Genomic DNA, 20919 nt, shown 5'->3' with positions numbered 1-20919 from the left:
ATAATAGATTGTTTAAAAGAAAAAAAATCAAGATAATGCAAGGACTTGACAAGATTCTTTTGTCATCAGAAATATTTAAGTAGTTCTCTGAGTGATTGCTGGACTGATCATTGCTATTTGGTTTATCATTAACCCCACAATTGATTGTTACTCCCCAGTACTGGGCTGACTAGTGTCCCTTCAAAATTTATGTCCACCTGAAACCTCAGAATATGACCTTATTTAGAAATGGGCACTTTGCTGTATGTAATTCATTAAGATGAGGCCACACTGGATCTGGGTGGACCCTAAATCCAATGGCAAGTGTCCTTGTAGGAAGGCCATGTGAAGACACAGAGAGACACAGCGGGAGAAGGTCAAGGGAGGATAGGGCAGAGGTTGGAGCGGTGCAGCTATGAGCCAAAGATCTCCAAGGATTACTGGTGGCCCCTGGCAGCGAGGAGAGAGGCACAACCCCCTCACAGCTTCCCCCTCACAGCCTCCTGAAGGAACCAACCCTGTGGACATCTTGATTTCAGACTTCAAACCTCCAGAATGGTGAGAGACTAAATTATGGTTATTTTAAGCCACCCAGTTTATGGTACTTTGTTACAGTGGCCCTAGGAAATTAATATACTCCCCCAAACTGGTGAGTTTTTAACTTATTAGATATTCCATTTCAGCTACAGCCCAGCTTCCTTACTCATAGAAAGATTTAGGGTGGACTTTGGGCAGTACATTATTATACCTGGTATCACTTATTTATAATATCAATTAAGAATAATGTAAGATTGTCTATGGCAATTGCTTAGTGGCATTTCTTGGCCTTTGATTCTAGGGACCAAGACAGGCTGTCTGAGGTCAGGATTGGCTTGTGGGTTATTGGCATTAATATAGAAGCTGCATCTTAATCCTTCTGACCTACAAATAATGGTTTGGAGGTCAGGGATCAGCTTCCAGGGGGAAAACAGTGATAGGCTCTGATGGACCTTGTAGTTTTGGTTCTGGAATGATGGCCCATCATTCCAGAAGAAGCTAGATATGCATCCTCATTACAGAGAACAGGGAAATAAACGTTCCTGATGACCACCTCTCTGGACCAGGGTGAAGCCCAAGGCTCTGACCTAGTTCATGGTCTGGGAATCAAGCCTGGACACTGCAGTTGGTAGAGCAGGAGGGGAGATCAAGGAGGACTGAAATCTAAGTCTTGTCAGGGGCAGACTTAGAAGCACAAAGTATCGGAAGCTGTATGTTCAAGGTCCATATGGAAGCAAAGGTTCTGCCCCATATCAGGCAGGATAGAAACCTGGGAAGAACTTTCTCCCAGAGAGAACTCTCATAGACAGAGGCTGTGAGGATGAGTCTGGCGTGGGCTGTGGGCTTATAGACCATGACAAGGTTTAGTGCCAGAACCTAGGAATGGCCTTGGCAGACAAAGAGGCCCCTTATCTAATTGCTGTCCCCCAGGACACTTTGGGTCAACTATTCTAAAAGCTAAGTTATCATTTAACTAGCTTCTGGTTGATATTTCTATGGAGGGAGTTTACTCATTTGGTTACTTGATTTTTGATTAATAGCCTCTCCATCTGGGAGGATACCCCAGGAAGGTATGAGATTCAAGGTCAAGTATTCCAAGGATGCTTAACCAAGATTTTTTTTTATTGCCAAAGAGGATTGCAGTTATACTTGCTTTCAGTTTATTCCATTATAAATAGTCCTAATTATGTTCTGTAACACAGAGCTTTGGGATCTTGACCATTGGTGTAGACCCCTAACTATTCTTTTACTGAAGATCATCTTGGTCTCACTTGTAGGCAGTCTGCTAGCCCCCTCTCAGCCCAGCATTGGAGGTGGGGGAGAACTTTGGCTTGGGCCCACAGCCTGGAGTACCCGAGAGTGGGACCAAAGCAAAACACTCTGAAAGGGCTGTCTGGGAAATAGAAGGTATGGGGACAAATGCAGTCTGAGCCTCGTTGGTGGCAATCACGGTCTTTAATTATTAATGGAGTCACATTTTTGATTTGTAAGCGAGTGTCAGCTGGTAGGTGCTGGTTGAAGTACAGAGCTCAGAGGGAAAAAGACCTTAAACCTTAGCTCTTTGGAGATCAGCCCCTCCCTGGCATCATCAAACACCGTCTTTACTTCCCTTTGGTTGGGAACTCTTCAAGCAAGTGGCTTACCAGTGTTTGACCACTCTTTTATCCCCTTGTGTCCCTCTGAGTGACAGAAAGGGAAAGAGTCCTCTTCCCTGAGGAGGGGCTTGTGAAAGACTAGTCCCCATTATGTTTTTCTCTTCCTCTTCCTCCTTATTCTAGAACTCGGCCTCCATCAGGAGTGCAGAGGCTTTTATAGAGAGATTCCTGGCCAAGAAGACACAAGACGCCACCCCTGGTCTTGACACTAGTTTATGCTACGTGGTACCCTTGAGCAAACCTCTTCACCTCTCAGGACCTCAATTTTCTCTCCTGTGAAATGGTTAGCATGTGTGTTTATGATTCCTTGTATATATGCCCATGTTACATGATCCCTCAGGCCCTAGGACTCCAGATAGTTTATGATTTCTCCCACTATGGGTGGAGGTAAGTGTCCCTGATGAGGATTTCAGGTCTTGGCGAGTATAACTATACTGAGAGGAGCTGCAGCTTCCAAGGATTGAGGGATGTTTACAAAAAGGCTGCTGGCTGGGTCTGCAGCCTCTCTGTCCGTGTCTAGAAGAGTGCCTTGATGCTAGTGAGTATGCAAATATGTATTTTCAATGAAGGAAAGAAGAGGAGATGTAAGGGGGGGATGCAGAGAAGGAAGGGTGGCGTGGAGAGGAGAACCCCATTGAGGATCCCATTAGAAGGGTGTGGAAAAGCCTTCTTTCTGAAATTATCTTCCCACCCACGTGATCTCTCTTCTTTCTGAGAGGTGCCTCTAAGATCTTAATTCTCCTTCTACATGTTGGGCTGTCTCATTAAAATAAGCTGCAGATGGAACCCCTCTTGGCCCCTCAACCCCACCAGGAACAGTTAGCCCGGGCTTGGATACCACTGAGGAGGGACCAGCAAACCCTCTGAGCACAGGTAGGAAAAGTGGGGTGTGAATGCACGCAGTGAAGCCCCCTGGAGTTGAGGTCCCCTGAGGATCAATATGATTCTGAAGGCGATTGTCATGAGTGGTGGGAAAGGAGAGAGTGCCTGGTGCCTAGGCTTCCCCAGGGCCCTCCTGGACTTCGGCAGCCATGTTGTTGGTCTGGAGCAAGAAGGCGGTGTAGGCCATGTCGGCTTCCTCCTTGGAGGACTAAGGGAGCAATAGGACAGGAGTCAGTGTTTGGGGCACTGGCTCAGCGGGTGGGGGATGCAAGGAGGGTAGGCACTAATATCATGAATTCATAATCTTGGCCTAAGCAACCCAAGCCTGTGTTGACCTGCTGCTCTTATTCTAGCTCCCCATGCTCACCAAGGACTAATTTTGAGAAGCGGAAAGTTGCAGTTTCTAAAAATATCTCCCTCTGTCTCACTACCGCCTTCTGACAGGTGGAGTGGAACCACCTCTGTTGCTTGGGCCTGTCCCCGGAAGAGCTGCCCACACGGTCCAAGGGCAAGGTGGTCTAGACTGGTGTCAGCCACAGTGGTTTACGTTTTTCTTTCACTACCTGCTCAGAGATGGAGCTCGGCCACGACACAGAGCTAGAGGGGAAGGCCGTCTCCAGAACAAGCTTCCTCCCCTACTTGTTCCAGATTCGGGGTCTCTGCTGCTTCCAGGGAGAGTAGATAGGATAACAAGCATTAAAACCCTGGCTTAAGGAGGCACAGGGCATGGGAGGAGGTTAATATGTGACCCAGAGTCAGGAGTCACCTCTGGTAGGATAGTAAGCAACGTGGCACTTGGTTGGGGTGGGGATGGGCTTCTGGTGACTACCAAAGTGCCCACTGTCAGCAAATGTCTTTCAGACCCAAGCAGAAGGCTGGTCCTGAGCAAACTCTCAAGGGAGGCTGGGTGGCCTGATGTCCACAGGTTCCACAGCCCAGGAAAAGGATCCACCTAATCACTGGCATTTGACATTTGACCTTTCCCAGCCTGTGTTTGCAGCTTCTATGCACTTCCTTCTTATCCCTCGGTCTCCCTCCTTCTGGCATGTTCACAGCCTATCAGCTTTCCTCCTGCCTCTGCCTCAGCCACATCAACACCACAACCAGTAAAACACGTCTTGCCCTCAAAAAGTTCTCCTGAATACTATTTTCATTACCTTCCCTATTCTGACATCAGCTCCCACACTGAGGTGGTTTCTCTTGAGGTTTAACTGCAGTCCCTCGTGCTGCACTTCCTTGTCACACAAGTGAGGCCTCCCTCTCCCTCCTCACTCTTACCCGTTTTGCCTTCTTGGGTTCCTCAGTCTCCACGGTGTTCTCGGTGGTGGTGTTGCACTCTGTGGGAGGAGCAAGGTGGAGGGATTAGCCTTCACTGGCCTTATACTCCCACCCCAGAGGCAGAGTCAGGTCTAATTCTTGCTCTCCCAGGGGGGTTGGGCATTCCCTTGAGTGAGGGACATACCATCTTTTCCTCCAAGAGTTGTCTCCTGAGTGACTGGCGAGACTCCCATGTTGTCATTGGCACCAAAATCTCTGGAGTTCTCAAAGTCTGACATGCTAATGTCTGTCCTGTAGCTTCTAATAGAAATCCGGTCTGTCCAGGAGAAAGAGGAGTTGGTGTCGGGACAGAGGACATATGCGAGCAGGACATGCTGCCTCTGAGGGAACCCCACAGGATAGCTGGAGGGTGCAGCGTGGCATGTCGCTCATCTCTGACTCTGACCCAGAGCAGAATGGAAATGATCAGAGTCTCCTTTCCCGTCCCTTCTTATGGGGAATCAAGACTCAACAACTCCTGCCTCTTTCTTTCTTTCTTTCTTTCTTTCTTTCTTTCTTTCTTTCTTTCTTTCTTTCTTTCTTTCTTCTTCCTTTTAGATTTATTTATTTATTTGAGAGAGAGAGAGAGAGAGAGAGCAGGGGAAGGGACACAGGGAGAGGGAGAGAGAGGGAGAGAAGCTGATTCCCCACTGAGAGCAGAGCCCGATACGGGGCTTGATCTCACGACCCTGAGATCATGATCTGAGCCAAAACCAAGAGTCAGATGCTCAACTGACTGCGCCACCCAGGTGCCCCAACAACCTCTGACCTTTCAAGGCACAGTGCCTCGTTCTCTTCTCACATCAGCCCTGTGAGGCGTTTACTATTATCCCAGCTTTGAGCCCTGAGGAAATTGAGGCATGAAATGGGGACACCCAAAGTCACACAGCCAGCCAGTTCTCAAAGTAGGCCTGCATCCTGAGCTCCTCATCCTGGCAGTCCTGCCCCTGAACTTGGACCCTGAGCCATCACAGGTGGCCTTCCAGAGACAGGAGCACTTAATGTGAGTTTTGGGTTTCCCAGAGCCCTTTCTCAAAGAACCTATGAAAGAGAAGGGACCACGGCAACCCCACACTAAGGGCAGCTAAGCCCCCCACTGAGGTCCAAGGGCTCAGGGTTGGGGGGCGGGTAGGGGCATCCCAGACACTCACCAACGTTCTTCCTGTGCCGTGCTCTGAGCACCGCCACGACCACGGCCCCCACTGCCAGCACCAGGCCCAGGGGCACCAGGGTGGAGACAAGCACTTTGGAGCTCCCACTTTGTCCCTCAGAGCTGGAAGAAGGACTGAGTTAGTCACTGGAAGGGAAGCCTGGGGTCCCAGGATGTGCCAGCAGGTTGGGTCCTGTTAGCTCTTTCTTTCCCTCTTCTTGATACAGCCCCCTAGCTCTACTCTTCTAAGGAGCCTTCCCAGACACGGCAAAGGCAAGGACTGGGCCTTTTCTGCATCCCAGGCCTGGGAAATTGAACTGAATGGTGGACACCACCCCAGCCGCAGGAGAAGGGCTGAGAGCACCACTGGCCCCTCCTGAGCACAAGCCAAGGCAGTGAGGGCTGCCCCCCTAGTGAGAGGAGGACAGGCTCTCCTCTGGGCTCCCCACGGCCCAAGCTCAGGTCCTTGTCCTCTGGGATATTCTCCCTCACCTGCTGGTGTCTGCGGATGCTCTGCTCCCATCTGCAGGGTCTCCGGTATCCTTCACTGTATTGTCATCCACAAAAAGCCTGGGATTCTGAATGACTTTGCTCTCAACCTCCCTGACACTTGACTCTCCACCAGGAGCAGCATCCACTTGGCTGACATCTTGGGACCCTGGAGAAAGACAAGTGGGGCTGGATTATTGTTCTTTCTATGTTTTCACTCCTTGAGATTAGGCAATCAAAAGAGTGGGACTTCATTAGCAATCACAGGGTCAGGGTGAGATCTCAAGGCTGTAGGAGGCGAGTCCAGGATAACGCTAGAAATAGATGATCTCTGTCCCATTCATACCAAATTCATTTCCACCTACAAGGCTCCATGGCATAGATCCAGCTCTGCATAGGGGCTGACCCATCATTTGGAGATAGGGAGATTTTTCTCAGCTTTTGAAACCCTGCCCCAGGTCTCCTGATGGAAGGGCTGGGTGCAATCATGCTGCCCCCTGGTGGTAGCTTGGCAATGGGTCCTTCAGTGAACCAGACGGGTGGGACCACTGCACAGTAGGATTTCTAAAGGGACTATAATACCCTCACTAGGGATAAAACACTCCATGTGACATTTTAAAAAGAGACTTAAAATGCAAACAGGCTAGAAGAATTTGCCTTAATTTTCTTTATCAGATCTTATACATGAAGATATCTGGCCCTCCTTTGAGAGCAGGCTTTAGTAGAGTATGTTGCATGTGATAGTGACTTCGAAATTTCACTAGGTAGAAAATCTCACTTATAGAAGAGGCTTCAAAATAGCCTGAAGGGGCAACTATAGGACTTATCTTGAAGCTGCGGTTATATGGCAAACCCACTTTTTTTTTTTTTCCTCCCGGTTTGCATGTTTATTTCAGATGTTCCTTGTAGAAGGCTCAATGAGACTAGATAGAGGCTAAATCTCGCCTGCCTCCAGTCTCTTAGAGCCAAACCTGGGGGCCACCTCTGATGGAGGAGCTGGTAGGCAGGAACCTTCTCTGGTGTCCCCAGGGGACATAGACCTCAGAGACTTACCCTTTACCCTCTCCTCAACTGCCACATAGACAGCCATGGTCTCTCCGTATCGGAGGCCATCCTTCACCCCGCACCAGTACCAGCCTTCATCCGCCTTGGAGACTTGGTTCAGGGTCATGGAAATGATCTGGCTCTTCTGGTCGCAGTTCACGAAGGCCTGGCTGGGCCCTTCAGCTTGGCTGGGCAGAGTTTTGCAAACTTTGTTACTCCACTTGCACCAGTATTTCTCATAGGAGTAGTATTTGCATGGGAATTGGCAGGAGAGCTTGAAGGTCTCTCCCACCCAAGCAGTGGCATTCTTGGGTGCCTTGAGGCCTGGTTCTCCTGGAGCAGGGAGGGAGGGAGAGATGGGCACACAAGTTGGCATTGGTGATACTGCGGGGAAGTGACTGTGGTGGGGATCTTTATCCGTGGCCCATTTCCTCTCTGGATAGCATTATAAGTAAATACGTTATACTGAATACATAAAGTATGTAATTACGTGCCTATGTAATAATTATTATTGATGATCCTCCTGCATTAATCTAGTCTATCATAAAACATAGACTCTTACACATTGACCTCAGTTTGCTTTCCTTGATCTTCTCTTCTCTTCTAGACGCAATACAAAGAGCTGCACTCTACTTCAGCTGATGGCATATATACTGTCAAAGAGGCCAATATTCTTGATAATAAAAGGTGCCACATGTGGTAGTTTGGAGAGTGTGGGGTATGCACAGGAAAGGGTGCTTGTTACAGTTATGAAAACATGATGTCTCGGTAGGTGGGCTCTCTCCTGAGGTCTGTTCCATCAGCATGGGATGAGATAAGAGGAAGAGTGGCTGAGGGGGATGTCACTGCTGACTGATGGGTCCTGGGGCTGCCTCCCCTCCCTCTTGTCCCAGTTCAGCTCTTACCTTCGACAATCTTGAGCTCCACCGTGGACCTCCAGCGATGATCGCCATTAGTCAGACACCAGTAGAAGCCAGCATCCTTGGTGGTGAGCTGGTTGAGTATTACCGTGTAGGAGCCATTGCCTGGCTCTTCATGCAGTGTGAGCCTCCCCTCGTACTGCTCCTTAACCAGCCCGTCACTCTCCACCAGGGGTTGGCAGCGGCCATTTTCAGTGTCTTCCCAGCGACACCAGTACTTCAGGCTGTTTGCTTCCTTAGGGTTGTAGGGGCAGAACACTGCCACAGAGCCACCAACCACACCTTTCACCACAGAGGGACTCTTGGGAATTATGGTCTCTAGAAGTACAGAGATGGAATGGAACATCAGCAACATGGTCTGGGCAACCTCTTCCCCATGGTCTCAGCTAGGGCAGAGACTGAGGTTTAGACTATTTACTTCATTCTCCTTAGAGAATGAGAAAGACCTTTCTAATGTCACAGAGCCTGTAGCTGGAGACATCCAACCAGACTCCAGTGACCTTCACCACTAGTCTGGGCATCTTGTTTCCTTTCCACACCTTATTCTGGGCAGAGAATGGAAGGAGTTTAAGGAGACACTATCAGTTCTTCTCCTTGGGCTTCTTATAAAATCTCTCTATAAAAAGTTTTTGTCTGTTTATTAGCTCATCCCATAAAAATGGCCAGATGGTTTTTCTCCAAATTAAGAAAATATATTTAAGATGGTATGATTTAAAATATGAACTATGTAGCACAGAAGGTTTACTTGTTGACAACTCTGAGGGCGATCTCAGGGAAAAAAAAAAAAAAAGATGGCCATTCTCCAAAAAACTAAAGCTGACGTCCAGTGGGAACACTGGACAACTGAAGATGCTGAGGAATGTGGTGAGGACTGAGCTGGATATAAAAGTGATGCATAGGGAATGTGAGCCCCTTAAGGAAATGTCACAGGTGACATTGAACTGCAAGTACTGGTTTGCTGTTTCTCATGAGGGTAACTCTCTGCAGGGTGCTCCCAGGTGAAGGGTGGGAGCGGGGATTTAATGATTTCACCACCTTGCTGATTTGCCAAACTAGAGCTGAGTAGGCCAGATGGCAGAATAACAAATAACCCCATGAGATGTTGAGGGGGAAAGTTAGAGGCTGGGGCATTGTTTTCCTGGGAGAGAGCTGACACCAAGATAAGCCAACATTTCTCCCATTTCAGTATGAGGGATGAAGTACCATCCTGCTTGAAAGACAGGGAGAAGGGACAGGTGGCCCTGGCAAGCCCTGCCATGGCACTGGGATTCCAGGCTAAGTCTTCACCATGGCTCTCTGAGACCCAAACAATCTGCGGGCCTTGCCTCAATGAGGAGCTTCACTCTCCTTCTTGTTAATCAGGGACAGCCATCAAAAGGCCTTTGACAGAGAAGAATTAGTAGGTAACACAAGGCTGAGGCTGTGTTTTCTAGCTCTCCTGTCCAGCTGTCCACATAGCAGGTAGCTCAGGGCTCGAGGGAGAGCAGATGACGCTGACTGACTGATGGATATTGGGTAGACTCACAGGGTATGAGCCAGGCGCCCACCTGCTGGGCTGACACACTTCTTCCCCTCCCCATCTCAGGTCTCACCTTCATTGACAAAGAGTTGCCAGGCCTGGATGGGCCAGCCTTTGTGAAGCTGGCCATCAGAGTCGGCTCCACAGAGGTAGTACCCTGAATCCTCTTTCCTCAGGTTGGTGATATGCACACTGAAGAAGCCCTTATCCTTGAGAGTGAGCAGGATTCTGCCCTCAAAACCCTGAGCCTTCTTCCCCAGGGTGTTGATGACCACATCACAGTTTTCCCCATTGCTTATCCGGCACAGAAATTTGGCCGTATCTTTCGCCTCGGAGCCCAGGGCACAATCAAAGGTCACGGAGCCCCTCAGATCTCCATAAAGCAGTTCAGGCTCAGGCTTCAGCACTTGGAGGTCCACGTTGCTCTTATCACCATTGGAATCATCCCCAGTCTGGCAGACGTACATCCCAGCATCACTGAGCTGAAGTCGCTTGATAATGAAATCGAACGCTATTTGGTTGGTACCCGAAATAATGATCTCTGCTCTGTCCTTATAGTCGGGGTGCACCCGCTCATTGGAGTCAATGACTAGATCACAGACCTGGCCTGTCTTCTTGCAAACAGACTTCATCTTCTCAGAATTCTCAGACTTGAAGGGGCAACTGATGGTCACTCTTCCGCCCAAGTCAGCAACATAGACTTCAGTGTCATTTTGGAGCCCAGGACCTGCAGGATAACGGGCGGGTGGCAAGTTGTGATTTCACTTTCTTGCAACAGAGGGCTATTCAGTATTACCAGTGGGGGTCTGGCTGTGCCTATCACCTTCATTGCCCTCCTTCCAAGAAGGACACTGTCAGAATATGTCTTCCAAGGACCAGCCTTACTGCCGTCTCCTCCGTGAAGCTCTCCCCCAGCTGGCACTAATCTCTTCTGCCTCTGTGTTCTCTTGACACTTACATCTGTATCTCTTATTACATCTGATCTTGCCTAGAGTTAATTATGTTCCCCACAGCCTGGAAGTCCCTTGAGAGCAAAGACATGCTTTACACATGTTTGGTTCCCCATGTTGTGCCTAGCACAAGGCCTATACATAGTAGGCGCCCAAATTAATGTGTGTCGAAATAAACAGAATGAATGTAAGTATAGGGTGATGGATTTCAGTACATTGTGATAGAAGTTTCTAAAATTTGCAACAGTCCAAATATGGAAAGAGCTGCTTTGTAAAGTAATGAATTTCTGCCATTTCAAGTGTTTAATCAGAGGCTGTATATCCAATGTCTCCAGTGTTCTTTCAGACATCCTGTATAGGATCAACTCCAAGTTCTCCTCGGCTCTTAAAGTTCTTCCCTTTTCTGACTCTCCATGACCACCTGAATGAACTCTTTATTCAGTCCACAGATAGCACCCAGGCATATCCCAGGGGAATGTTTTTGAGACATATCTTTGAGAACCCCTCCAGTTTTCCTCCCTTAAGACCTCTTTCTCTCTTAATTTCCCTTGATTATCTGAAATGCCCTTTGTTGTTGAACCCTTGTCAGAAAGATCTTTCCTATTTTTCTCTTCTCTTAACTAGAACAGGCTTATTCAGTGGCCCACTCCTCCAGGGCCCTGGTCTTGGGGCAAGAACTGATCATTTCATCTATGTTGAGGACTAACGGATCCCAGGTCAAAAATGCATTTTGAAAGAAGCCTTCTGGTGACCTTAAGGTCTTGATCTGAAGTGATTTAAGGGTCCCTATAAATCTTTCCCTGCCTTTTCTGTCTCCCTCAGCTCAAAGACTTCTCGCCCCACTTGCAACACACACACAGTGAGAGAACTCATTCTCCTGATGCTCTTCTAAGCAACTGCCTTAGTAAAACCCTCAAATGTCATAGGCCCTGAAGACCTAGAAAGAGTGCCCACCACCCCCAAGGGGGTCCCATCTGTCTCACTTCCACGTTCTATTATGAAAAGTCCTTGCCTCTGGAAAGAGAACTCACAGCCTTCCCCACCCCATGCCCAAACACTCTTCCCTCTCAGGAAATTCTTCCTCAAGCCCTCCCATGACAGCTGTGATGAGTCCCTCTCACTTTCCCAAAGGAGCCCAGGGAGCCTGGATTCTTACCACGGCTGACCTCCAGGCTCACATCAAAGGACAGGCCTCGGCTACTAATGCCCAGACCACACTTGTAGCGCCCAGAGTCATCCCGGGTGAGATGGCCAATGTTCACCACAAATGTGTTGTTCTCTGGGAAGTTGGTGAGGTTGGCTCTGCCCTCATAATCCTTGGAGACGTAGCCCTCCGAAGAGATGAGTGTCGTGCAGCGGCCCTTGGCTCCCTGCCGGCACCAGTACTTCCGGGTATGCCGGTTGACGGACGAGTCTGGGTAGTAGCATGTGATGGATGTTGAGCCACCTTCCACACTGCTCACTTCCTGAGGACCGAATATGGGACTCTTCATGGAGACCACTGTGGGGACAAAAGACAGGTTTTCGGAGGCCCTGGCAGGTAAAGCCTGCTGAAAGGATCCCGAGGGCCTCCCCCGAGGAGATGAAATCTTGCACCTGACACATGTGCCTTCTGTGGATTACTTGTTACGTATTCTAGCGGGACAATTGCTGCTGGACAATGCTGTGTGATTTGCTGTGATTGGGTAAAATGATTGATTAATCATTATTACATCTAACTGTCACTCATTAAAGATCACCATTTTAAGGACAATGGAACGTCAAACTTATTTCATGATATCCTTGTCCATTAAAAAAAAGTCACTTTGTGGGGTGCTACACCATTGTATTTGTTATCTAGCATTTTCTTGTATTTCTAAAAACACTTTGTAGATTCTTTATTGAGAGCCAAGAAGGATAAGCCATTTCTCCAAAACCCCATAGCAACTCATAGGGATGTCTGGTTTGAGGTCAAGGTCTTTTTTTTTTTTTTTTTTCCCTCTTGGTGAAGACCTTTAGCCAGACTCCTGGCCTTGAAAAGAGGGATTGCCATTCCTGTTCCCGACCCCCAACACTTGGTCACCATGTTTTTTTTTTTTCAGATGTGACCTTTCAGCATCATCTTTGTGACTCCTCCTTGAGGCAGTGCAAGTTTTGAGAGTGGCATCCCTGGGGATAGGCCTGATTTCAGTGTTCCCAGGGAACTGGGTTCTGGAGGGGTGGGCTGGGTCCTGACAGACGCACCTGGAAAGACAGCCAGCAGGCAGGTGAGGAAGAGGAGTCCCATCGCTAGTGGCTCTCGAGGGGCTGTTCCACCCAGGCCAACTTCTTTGTGGGAGGCTGAAAGACAATAGAAAGGATGAAGCTTTGTGTTTTCCAAGGCTAGCTGGCCTTAGAGTTCCTGTACCACCTGTTTGGTTTTGTACTTCCAGTAACTAACAAAAAACCTGTTGAAAGAATGAATGGCTTCACCTTTCCCATTATAGTTCAAATTCCCACTATTCCCCAGTGCTTTTTATTCCTTAATAGTTGTAAGTAGATATTTGTCTTCTCAACTAAGCTGCATGTTCCTTGGGGTAAGGACACAGGTGCCATTTTTCCTGTGTCCCCATCTGGGCAGCATGGTCTGTAAGATCTCAGGAACAGCTCGCTGGATGATGGGTTATACCAACAAATGGCCCCATCTCTGTTTCAGCTGCCCTCCCTATATCCCTGGCATACTTTATGGTGTGTTCATATGAGCAAACTGAGACCCATAGAGAAGGCCTGATAAGGATTAAAGCTGTAAATGTCACAATGATGGTCTCTTACCATGATCTCCTTCCAGGCACTGTGTTAAATAATGTACATGTATTATTTAAACTTAATATCCCACTCTGAAGTGGTTGTTCTTCCCCACATTTTACATAGGAAGAAACAAAAGCTTAAAGCTAAGTGCTTTCTTCAAGGTCATATAGGAATTAAGTGTCTGGGTGGGCAGGGTGAGGTGGGGGAGATGGGCAAGATTGGAACCCAAACTTGGCTGACTCCACAATCCAAGCTCTTTGCCTTCTCCCAATGCACTGGGTCGCACCTCAAACCCAGCAGCAGGCTTAGCCCTGTGCTCATTCTTGTCACTTGTAGAGCCCCCACTGCTTAGCATTGTCATTTATGCTTTACTGGAACTTTATAACTTCCCTTTAACTAAGACAGAATGGATATAATTACAACCATCTTATGGTTAAGAAAATCAAGATCTTGAGATGCTGAGTGATAGGCCCAAGATTTCCCAGAGACTTGGTTATAGGGTCAGGGTTTAAAATGTAGATATTGTGATGGGGCACCTGGGTGGCTCAGTCATTAAGCGGCTGCCTTCAGCTCAGGTCATGATCCCAGGGTCCTGGGATCGAGCCCCGCATCAGGCTCCTTGCTCCGTGGGGAGCCTGCTTCTCCCTCTCCCACTTCCCCTGCTTGTGTTCCCTCTCTCACTGTGTCTCTCTCTGTCAAATAAATCAAATCTTTAAAAAATAAAATAAAATAAAATGTAGGTATTGTGACTTATTATCCTGCCTTATGATTCAGGGCAGAGGAAGCTGGAGAATCCAAAATAAGGTCCCTTGGAGGGTCTGCTGCTGGTAAACCTCGTCATGTCTGTGGATGTAGCCTTGGGCTGGGGTGGGGTGGGGGGGTTGAAGTTTGAGGGTCCCAGGGCTCAGCCTTACCACCGCTGTCCTTAGGATCCAAACTGCAGCCCAGAGGATGAAAGAAGTAGACAGAGGAGCCCCACTTTCCCACGAACTTCTGTAGGCTTTAACCTTTGGAGTGGATTTGACAATGAGAGCGTTAAGGGAGAAAACCATGTCAATAAGCACAGGGCAGTAATGAGCACCTATAAAGATAAGGAAGCTCTAAGCACTAGGGAGACCAGAGAAGGATCTCCCAGGCTCCCCTTACCACTTTGGCTCCTGATCCCGCTCCCAGAGACTCCCTTCATTAGCTTGAGCCAAAGGCAATAGAGCTGTTTATCTTGGTTATTTCTTTTCCGGGGGGGAATTCCCCAGCAAGGAACCTTTTCATTTCCTTGTGCAGATAAAGGTATTCTGTTTCTCCGTTCTTTGGAAGAGTAAGGGAAGTGGGTTTGGAAAGGGGAGGACAGGTATGGGTGTCAGGTGGCAGCCTGAGGTTCTCTTGATTCTAGTTAATTGCCCCAGACCTTTCACACCAGGCCAATGGTTAACTTCTGGGGTAGGTTCTTAGCCAAATGCCAACGTCAGCCCCAAACTGGATGCAGTCAGGAGATGTTGGCTAGAGGAACCACCTGAGTGGTCACTATGGGTCACCATGAGAGAGACTTCCAGGTGGGACTAGGTGTCAGAAGCCTGGGAAGTCTGTCTCCTCTGGAAGACTTGGGATGGGCTGGCTGCAGAGTCCCAAGGAAATTATCCTGGGTAAATTGGGCCTTGGGGGCAGGGACAAAATGCCACATGCTTTTAAGAGCCAAGCCAGCAGTTCTGGTTCCTATTCTCACCTTTAGATAAGCAAGCTCCCTAATATTTCTGTGAGACAGGAATGGGTACCTCCTCGGGATTGATAAAAGTGATTTGCTCTGGGTTACAGAGAGGTAGATGCCTGTTTTTCCCAAGTGGGGGTCCCAACTTCTGGCTCAGGCTTCCTCTCATTTGTGACATGCTTACATGGCTGTTGAGTGTCCACCTGGGGAGAGGACACGCACATGGACCTGTTAGCCTTGGCACAGCCAGGGGCCAGGGATGAGAGCATCAAGTGTGCACAGCTGGAAGGGCAAACCTGGCAGGGCGTGACCTTGGTGAGGAGCACAGAATCTAATCACAAGGGAGATGGTGGGAGGGCAAGAGCACCCCCACTCTCAGAAGCAGGAAATCTTCTTTGTCCAAAGCTAAACTTGAAGCACAATTTCTCTGCTAGCAGCTGAAATGACCCCGGGCTTTGAAAATCAATAGAGATCTTTCCTCTCAAAACCAGACTTTTCTCCCAAACCTGGGAAATTCAGGTCTCAGGGAGGCCCCAGTCCATGGTGGTTGGAGCTGGTTTGAACAATTTGCTTAAGGAAAGAGCATAATATTTATTGGGCACCTACTAGGGCACCAGATGCTTTGCTAAATGCTTTTCTTACATGACTTCATCCATCATCACAGCAACCCGGAGAGGTAGATATAATTATCTTCATGTTGTAGATGAGAGAGCTAAAGGTTAGAGAAATTCTTGGCCCCAAGAATCCACAGCAGAATCAGAGCACTGCCTTATTATCACTCCTTAGTTGAGCAGAGGGACCTGTTTTTTTGGAATCTACATAGGCTAAGATAACATGCATGAAGTCACTTTTTCTTGTCCTTAAAACAGGACTTGTTCTTTTTCCCAGCTAGGCTGGGATATTTTAAATCACTCTCATGTTACCAAGTTACTATCTCTGACACATTTATAACATGTCCACACAATTGTGGGTTGGGGCAGGTTTAGGCTGTGCTGGAGAATAGAGTTTATCACCTTATAAAGTTAACCTACCTGGCTCCCCTTCAGTTAGAGTGACTGAACTTCAGCTCTACTAGGTTGGAATCCAAACCTTTGTCCATTGAATCTATAGTTTCCTTTTTTATTCAGAGGGAGAGGGATCTCTTGGACCAGGTCCTAGCATGGCTGCTAGTGAACCATGTGGCCTTTAGCCACTCTGAGCTCGTCATCTGTTTGGTACCCAGCAGAGGGTCGGTCAGGGCCTCACAGCCCCAGGGGCTTCAGAGAGGACAGAGAGCACGCACTACAGGGACTTGAAGCCAAGTTGGCAGTTTCTGACATCTTCCTGTGAGTGTGAACTTGGAGGAGAAAGAAATCTGGAGCTCAGAAGAGTGGGGAGCAGCTCGCCTGCCTGGGGTCGGGGCTATCTCCTGAGAGAAAGAGACACCGCCTGAGTCCATCTGGGACTATCCCTTCTATCTCCCTTGGGTGCAGGAGCAGAGCACATACTAGAGTGATCCCGGAAATTGCATTATCACTAAGGGAGGGAGAGCAGTCTGGGTGGTTTGGAAGGACCTCAGACTTGAAATGACAAATGGGAGCTTAGGAGAGTTTATGTAGTTTATGTAAGTCCTGGAGTGTGGGAGAGTCTCCAAGTAAAGGCAATGTTGGGGGAAGGGAATAAGAATTCTAGAGGGCAAGAAGATGGAGAAAGAACAGTCAAGGGGTCTGAAGAATGTATGACCTAAAAAGATCCAAGACTTTCTAATCCTATCCCTGTCAAAAATGGCCTGCATTAATGCAAAATTTAAGCAGAAACTACACATTTGAAATACCAGCTCCATGAAGCTCTGGGAATAAGCTTCGTGGATTTCTAGATGACCTTTCTGCAAAAACTTAGAACCTTGTTATTGATTCCATCCCATTCTACCTTGATATGTAGATACTAATTTCATCCACTTAGCCAAATGGCTCACTCCTGGAAGGCAGAGGCCAACGGAGATCGGTCTCTACAACCCAGAGGGGCTTGCATGAGAGCATCTGGCAAGGACCAGATGCTCAGCAAAGTCAAATGGGATTGGAAATGGTTCCATCTCTATCCCCTCTGTGGGAAGGGCAAAGTCAGGGCTGATTCCTTTCACTTTGCCAAATGCCTTCTCGGTTTTGGGCATGCCAGGGGCAGTTGCATGAAGAGGAGCCCAGAGGATGGAAGAGAACCCAGAGGTCCTGAGTCCTTCTCTGTTACAGGCTAGCAGAAGAGCTGTATCACTTGGGCAAAATACATTGGCTCAACAACTTCATCTGTAAAATGAGCATCATAGTCCCTGAGTCTTCTAGAGAGAAGGGCTTCTGTGAGATGGGGAATATGGAGGGGATACTGGGATACGTATATGGAAGTACTTAAATAGTATAAAGTGCCCTTCCAATGTAGGAGGTTACAATCACTCTTAAGCACAAGGGAGTGGGGGTCTGTGCACTTGACTTTCATGGTTGCTGTGCACTTGGAGAGTGGCACAGAGTGTGGGCTCCACCGCTTGGTTATCAGGTCTCTCACTTGGGGGCTGTGTGATTTGGGGGCAGGATATTTAAACTCTTTGAGCCTCAAGTCGTCGTTTGTAAACTAGAGACAATTGTACCTAGTATAGAGAATCGCTGTAAAGGATTAAATGAAACAACATATGTAAAGTCCTTAGTATGTTGTCAGCTTAAAAAATGTTAGTTCCTTTCCCATCTCCTCTCTAAAATGAGCACAGTCTTCTCCTTTTCCTGTCCTATAGTGAGAGGAGAATAGAAGTCTGTTCACTGGGCATCCTTTGAGGACTGGGGGTGAGCTACTCAGATTAGACCAGCATGGTCTGGAAGAGGAGAGTAGGTTGGAAGTGGGAGATATAATTATAGCTAGCACATACGGAGTTATTTTCAAGTGCTTTGCATGTGTTTACCTCACTTAATCTTCGCAGCCACCCTAGGAGAGAGAATAAAATGGGCAAACTCATTTCACCGATGAGACAATTGAGGCACAGAGGAGTAAGAAATCTGCCCAGGGTTACAAAGCTGGTAAGTGACTGCCATGGGATTCAAATTCAGGTACTCTGGACCAAGAGCAGAGGCTATGCTATACTAGGTGGGTCTTGAAATTGAGAGGAAGGGGTCAGTAGAGGAGGGAGCAGGAAAGCCACTCTTAGAGAACTTACTCCAATTTCCTCCTCTTCACTTTTCACAGGAAAGATAGTTCCTGTAAAGAGACACCTGAACCCAGAGGTAGGTGCCAACAGAGAAATTTCTTCCTAAAAAAAAATAATAGCTGCTATTTATGTAGCCCATACCATGTGTAAGGCATGTTATGTTTGATTCCTGTAACTGGACACATTGCCTCCAAAGCTTCTTTCTACATGGTCAATGCCAGGGACTTTGGGATCCCAGCCGCAGTCCACCCAGAGAGAGGGCAAGACACAGTTGAGGAGGGCCCCTGCCGAGCACATGCATGGATAACGTTACTTTTTTTTTAAGTTGGGTAGTTTGTTTTTTTAGGCGATGTCGAAAGGTCCCCATGACCCTGTCAAAATGGATGTACCAAAATGTCATTGTTCACACTTGCTGGGTGACTTTATACCACTCACAGGAACTCACGGAGGATTCGTTTCCTCACCTATAGATGGGATTATGATACCCTCCTTGCCTACTTCCTAGATTTAGTTCAGGCGGGAACGAGATGATGCTGTGAAAACCCGGGGTAAGTGAATTCACAACACAGAATTTGCTGTCTTCACACTATTGATAAAATAAAGCCACAGAGGTTCTAGAGGCGCTAAGAGACAGCTAATGAGTAGAGAGCTAGTGGCTCTCCTGACTTCTGCTTCCCTGTTCTTTCTGCTACATCACCACATCCAGGGCCAAGGAGAAGTACGGATGGATGAAGACTTCCAGAGCTGGCTCTGGGTGGGCAGATAACTGCCTTCTACCCTAACCCATGAACGGGCGCATCCCCACCCCAGATGTTCAGGAACCTGTAATCCCCCTAGTGAAGCCACCAGCAGGTCGGCTGGCCCCAGGCCTGGGACAGTTGCGCAAGCGGAGCTGGGGGCCCGGGAATGGAGCTTGTGCAGCCGCTGCACTTACAGACGAGGGTCCCGTGGCTGGCTAGCAATGCTGTCAGGATGCGCAAGGGGAGAGCATGGAGGGAAGGGGGCCTCCTGGCTGCAGAGCCAGGGGGAGCATCAGGACTCAGAATGCTGTCTGAGCCTGGGAGGGGACTCTGCCCACCTTACTCACCCCAGGAGGACCTCGTTTTCCCAACCTTAGTGAGGGCAGGGTGATAAGATGATACATATTATGCCTCCGTATGGCAGGAATCAACTGGATCAAAACTAGGTTCAAACAGGAAAGGATCCCAGAGCCTCTCTGAAGCCCTGTAAAGGGGCTGTAGGTGCCCTCACCAGAAAGCCGGAGGTGGAAAGCTTCCAAGACTAGAGGACTGGCTGTGCATTATCTTACCCAGGTCTGTCTGGTATTCAGTTAAGTCCTTGAGTAACTGAACGAAATGGAGAAACACCACACAATCTTTATGTTGCTCTGGAGGTTACAAAGCAACTTCACACATATTTTCTCATTTGAACCCCACATACCTGAGTGATAGGGTATTATTGGGATCCCCATTATACAGATTAAGAAACGGAGGCTCAGAGAGCCATGAGGTGACTTGCCTAAGGTCACACAGTTAAACTATGGAGGAGTTAGTCGGGAATTCAGGGGACGAACTTAGAGAAAAAGTACATATGCTGACCACAGACATTCCTTCTTCCCACCGGCTGATATTTCACAGAAAAGGGGTGGGGGTTTCCACACACACGTGCGCCCTTGCTCATCTCTCTGGGCCATGGACCTCTGCTCCCCGACCACATGCTCAGCCACACAGGCTGTGGCCCTTGTCCTCCTCACCCCACCGTCTGCAGGCTGGAAGCTGTGAATGTAGAAGGTTGCCTGAGCCACCATCCCAGGCCCTTCCCAGATGGCATCCCGTTGCAGATCCCAGAGCAGCCGCACTTACTTTAAGCCACTTTCTTCTCTCCCGGCAACTCAGATTCGGGGGCACAGCCTGCTGGCCGGTCCACAGCCTGGGGCTCTCCAAAAGTTGTCAGCAGGACACTGGATGGTGCTGCCAAAACTGAAACTGTGTGCAGTGCTTGACCCACACCTGGGCTCTTAAAGGGACACTCTCCCGTAGGCCTGGCGGCCAGCCAGGGGCACGTGACTCTCACAGATCCCCTGCTTTCCTTTCCTTTCAGCTTTTCTGACTGGTTCCATTTGCTCCCCTTGACCTTGGGGAGACTGTTACCAGGGAACCCTCCATCATTACAGCAGCAGGATGAGACACAGAGTACAAGCAGGAAGAGCCAACTCTGCCTTTTTCTAGCTGCAAGATCCTAGGCAAGTCATCTTTATATTTCTTTTCATCTGACAAATAGGGCTAGTAATCCCAAACCTACGGGTTGAGGGTATAACAGATATTAGACGTAAAACCCTGGTCCAGGTATGGTATGAGGTTCATATGCATTTGATGGAGCGCAGGTGGCAGGAGCGGCTCACAGTCCTTGGCCTCATCTCCCCACTCTCTCGGGAACCCCCCACTTTCTAGGATACTTAGCCTGGATGAAGTCCGCTCTTCACACATCTTCTGAAGAGTCCCCTTTTACCAGCCCCAGTGCTTCCAGGAACTTGGGGGACCATGGCTCGTCCGAGTTTACTCTCTACAGGGATTAAAGACGGGCTGCTTCTGGGCTCGCCAGAAAATGGCGGACCTCGGAGCCATGTTGGGACCCAGGCTCTGCGCCATAGCAAAGTCGGTGCTTATCTGCCGAGCTGGGTGGGGAACCTCCTTCCCCACCTCAGTTCATCCTTGGTGGTCTCCCGGAGATGATCCGGTTAAGACTCCCAAAGGTGCCCCAAATGATCTTAGTAGTCCCGTGTCACACAAGTGAAGCCCACTCCCCAACACACACTCATATGTCCCCCTACCCCTCAACACACACCC

The 20919-nt window shown here is 48.6% G+C and overlaps 1 protein-coding gene across 3 annotated transcripts; it reads right to left on the bottom strand.

The window, feature by feature from the left end:
• Positions 1-1952: 1952 nt before the first annotated feature.
• PIGR (polymeric immunoglobulin receptor) lies at positions 1953-20059 on the bottom strand. 3 transcript variants are annotated; one of them, XM_078078220.1, is made up of 13 exons: positions 19936-19985; positions 18083-18175; positions 14123-14215; positions 12666-12761; positions 11599-11943; positions 9566-10219; positions 7959-8291; positions 7063-7386; positions 6013-6178; positions 5522-5643; positions 4516-4647; positions 4332-4390; positions 1953-3261 (listed from the first exon to the last, which is right to left on the bottom strand). In XM_078078220.1, exons 4-13 carry the CDS (start codon positions 12706-12708, stop codon positions 3166-3168), a joined length of 2274 nt encoding a protein of 757 aa, XP_077934346.1. In that variant the 5' UTR covers positions 12709-12761; positions 14123-14215; positions 18083-18175; positions 19936-19985; the 3' UTR covers positions 1953-3165. The 3 variants fall into 3 exon arrangements, with proteins under 3 accessions (XP_077934346.1, XP_077934347.1, XP_035974103.1); XM_078078221.1 differs by lacking the exon at positions 18083-18175 and having other exon boundaries at positions 19936-20032; XM_036118210.2 differs by lacking the exons at positions 14123-14215; positions 18083-18175 and having other exon boundaries at positions 19936-20059.
• Between the last annotated feature and the right edge of the window lie 860 nt (positions 20060-20919).

This window comes from Halichoerus grypus, chromosome 7, assembly GCF_964656455.1.
Source record: "Halichoerus grypus chromosome 7, mHalGry1.hap1.1, whole genome shotgun sequence".
In the NCBI taxonomy this organism is placed as follows: domain Eukaryota; kingdom Metazoa; phylum Chordata; class Mammalia; order Carnivora; family Phocidae; genus Halichoerus; species Halichoerus grypus.
The sequence above is the reverse complement of the archived record's forward strand: the minus strand, read 5'-3'. Positions and strand labels throughout refer to the sequence as shown.

Bases quoted from the DNA above. Each gene is read 5' to 3' on its own strand.
- PIGR (XM_036118210.2), bottom strand. From the start codon at position 12,708: ATGGGACTCCTCTTCCTCACCTGCCTGCTGGCTGTCTTTCCAG. The intron at 4,391-4,515 runs GTATGTCCCTCA...CTCCTCCCACAG, and splicing joins AACTCTTGGAGGAAAAGATG to AGTGCAACACCACCACCGAG. The intron at 3,262-4,331 runs GTAAGAGTGAGG...TTGCTCCCTTAG, and splicing joins AACCCAAGAAGGCAAAACGG to TCCTCCAAGGAGGAAGCCGA.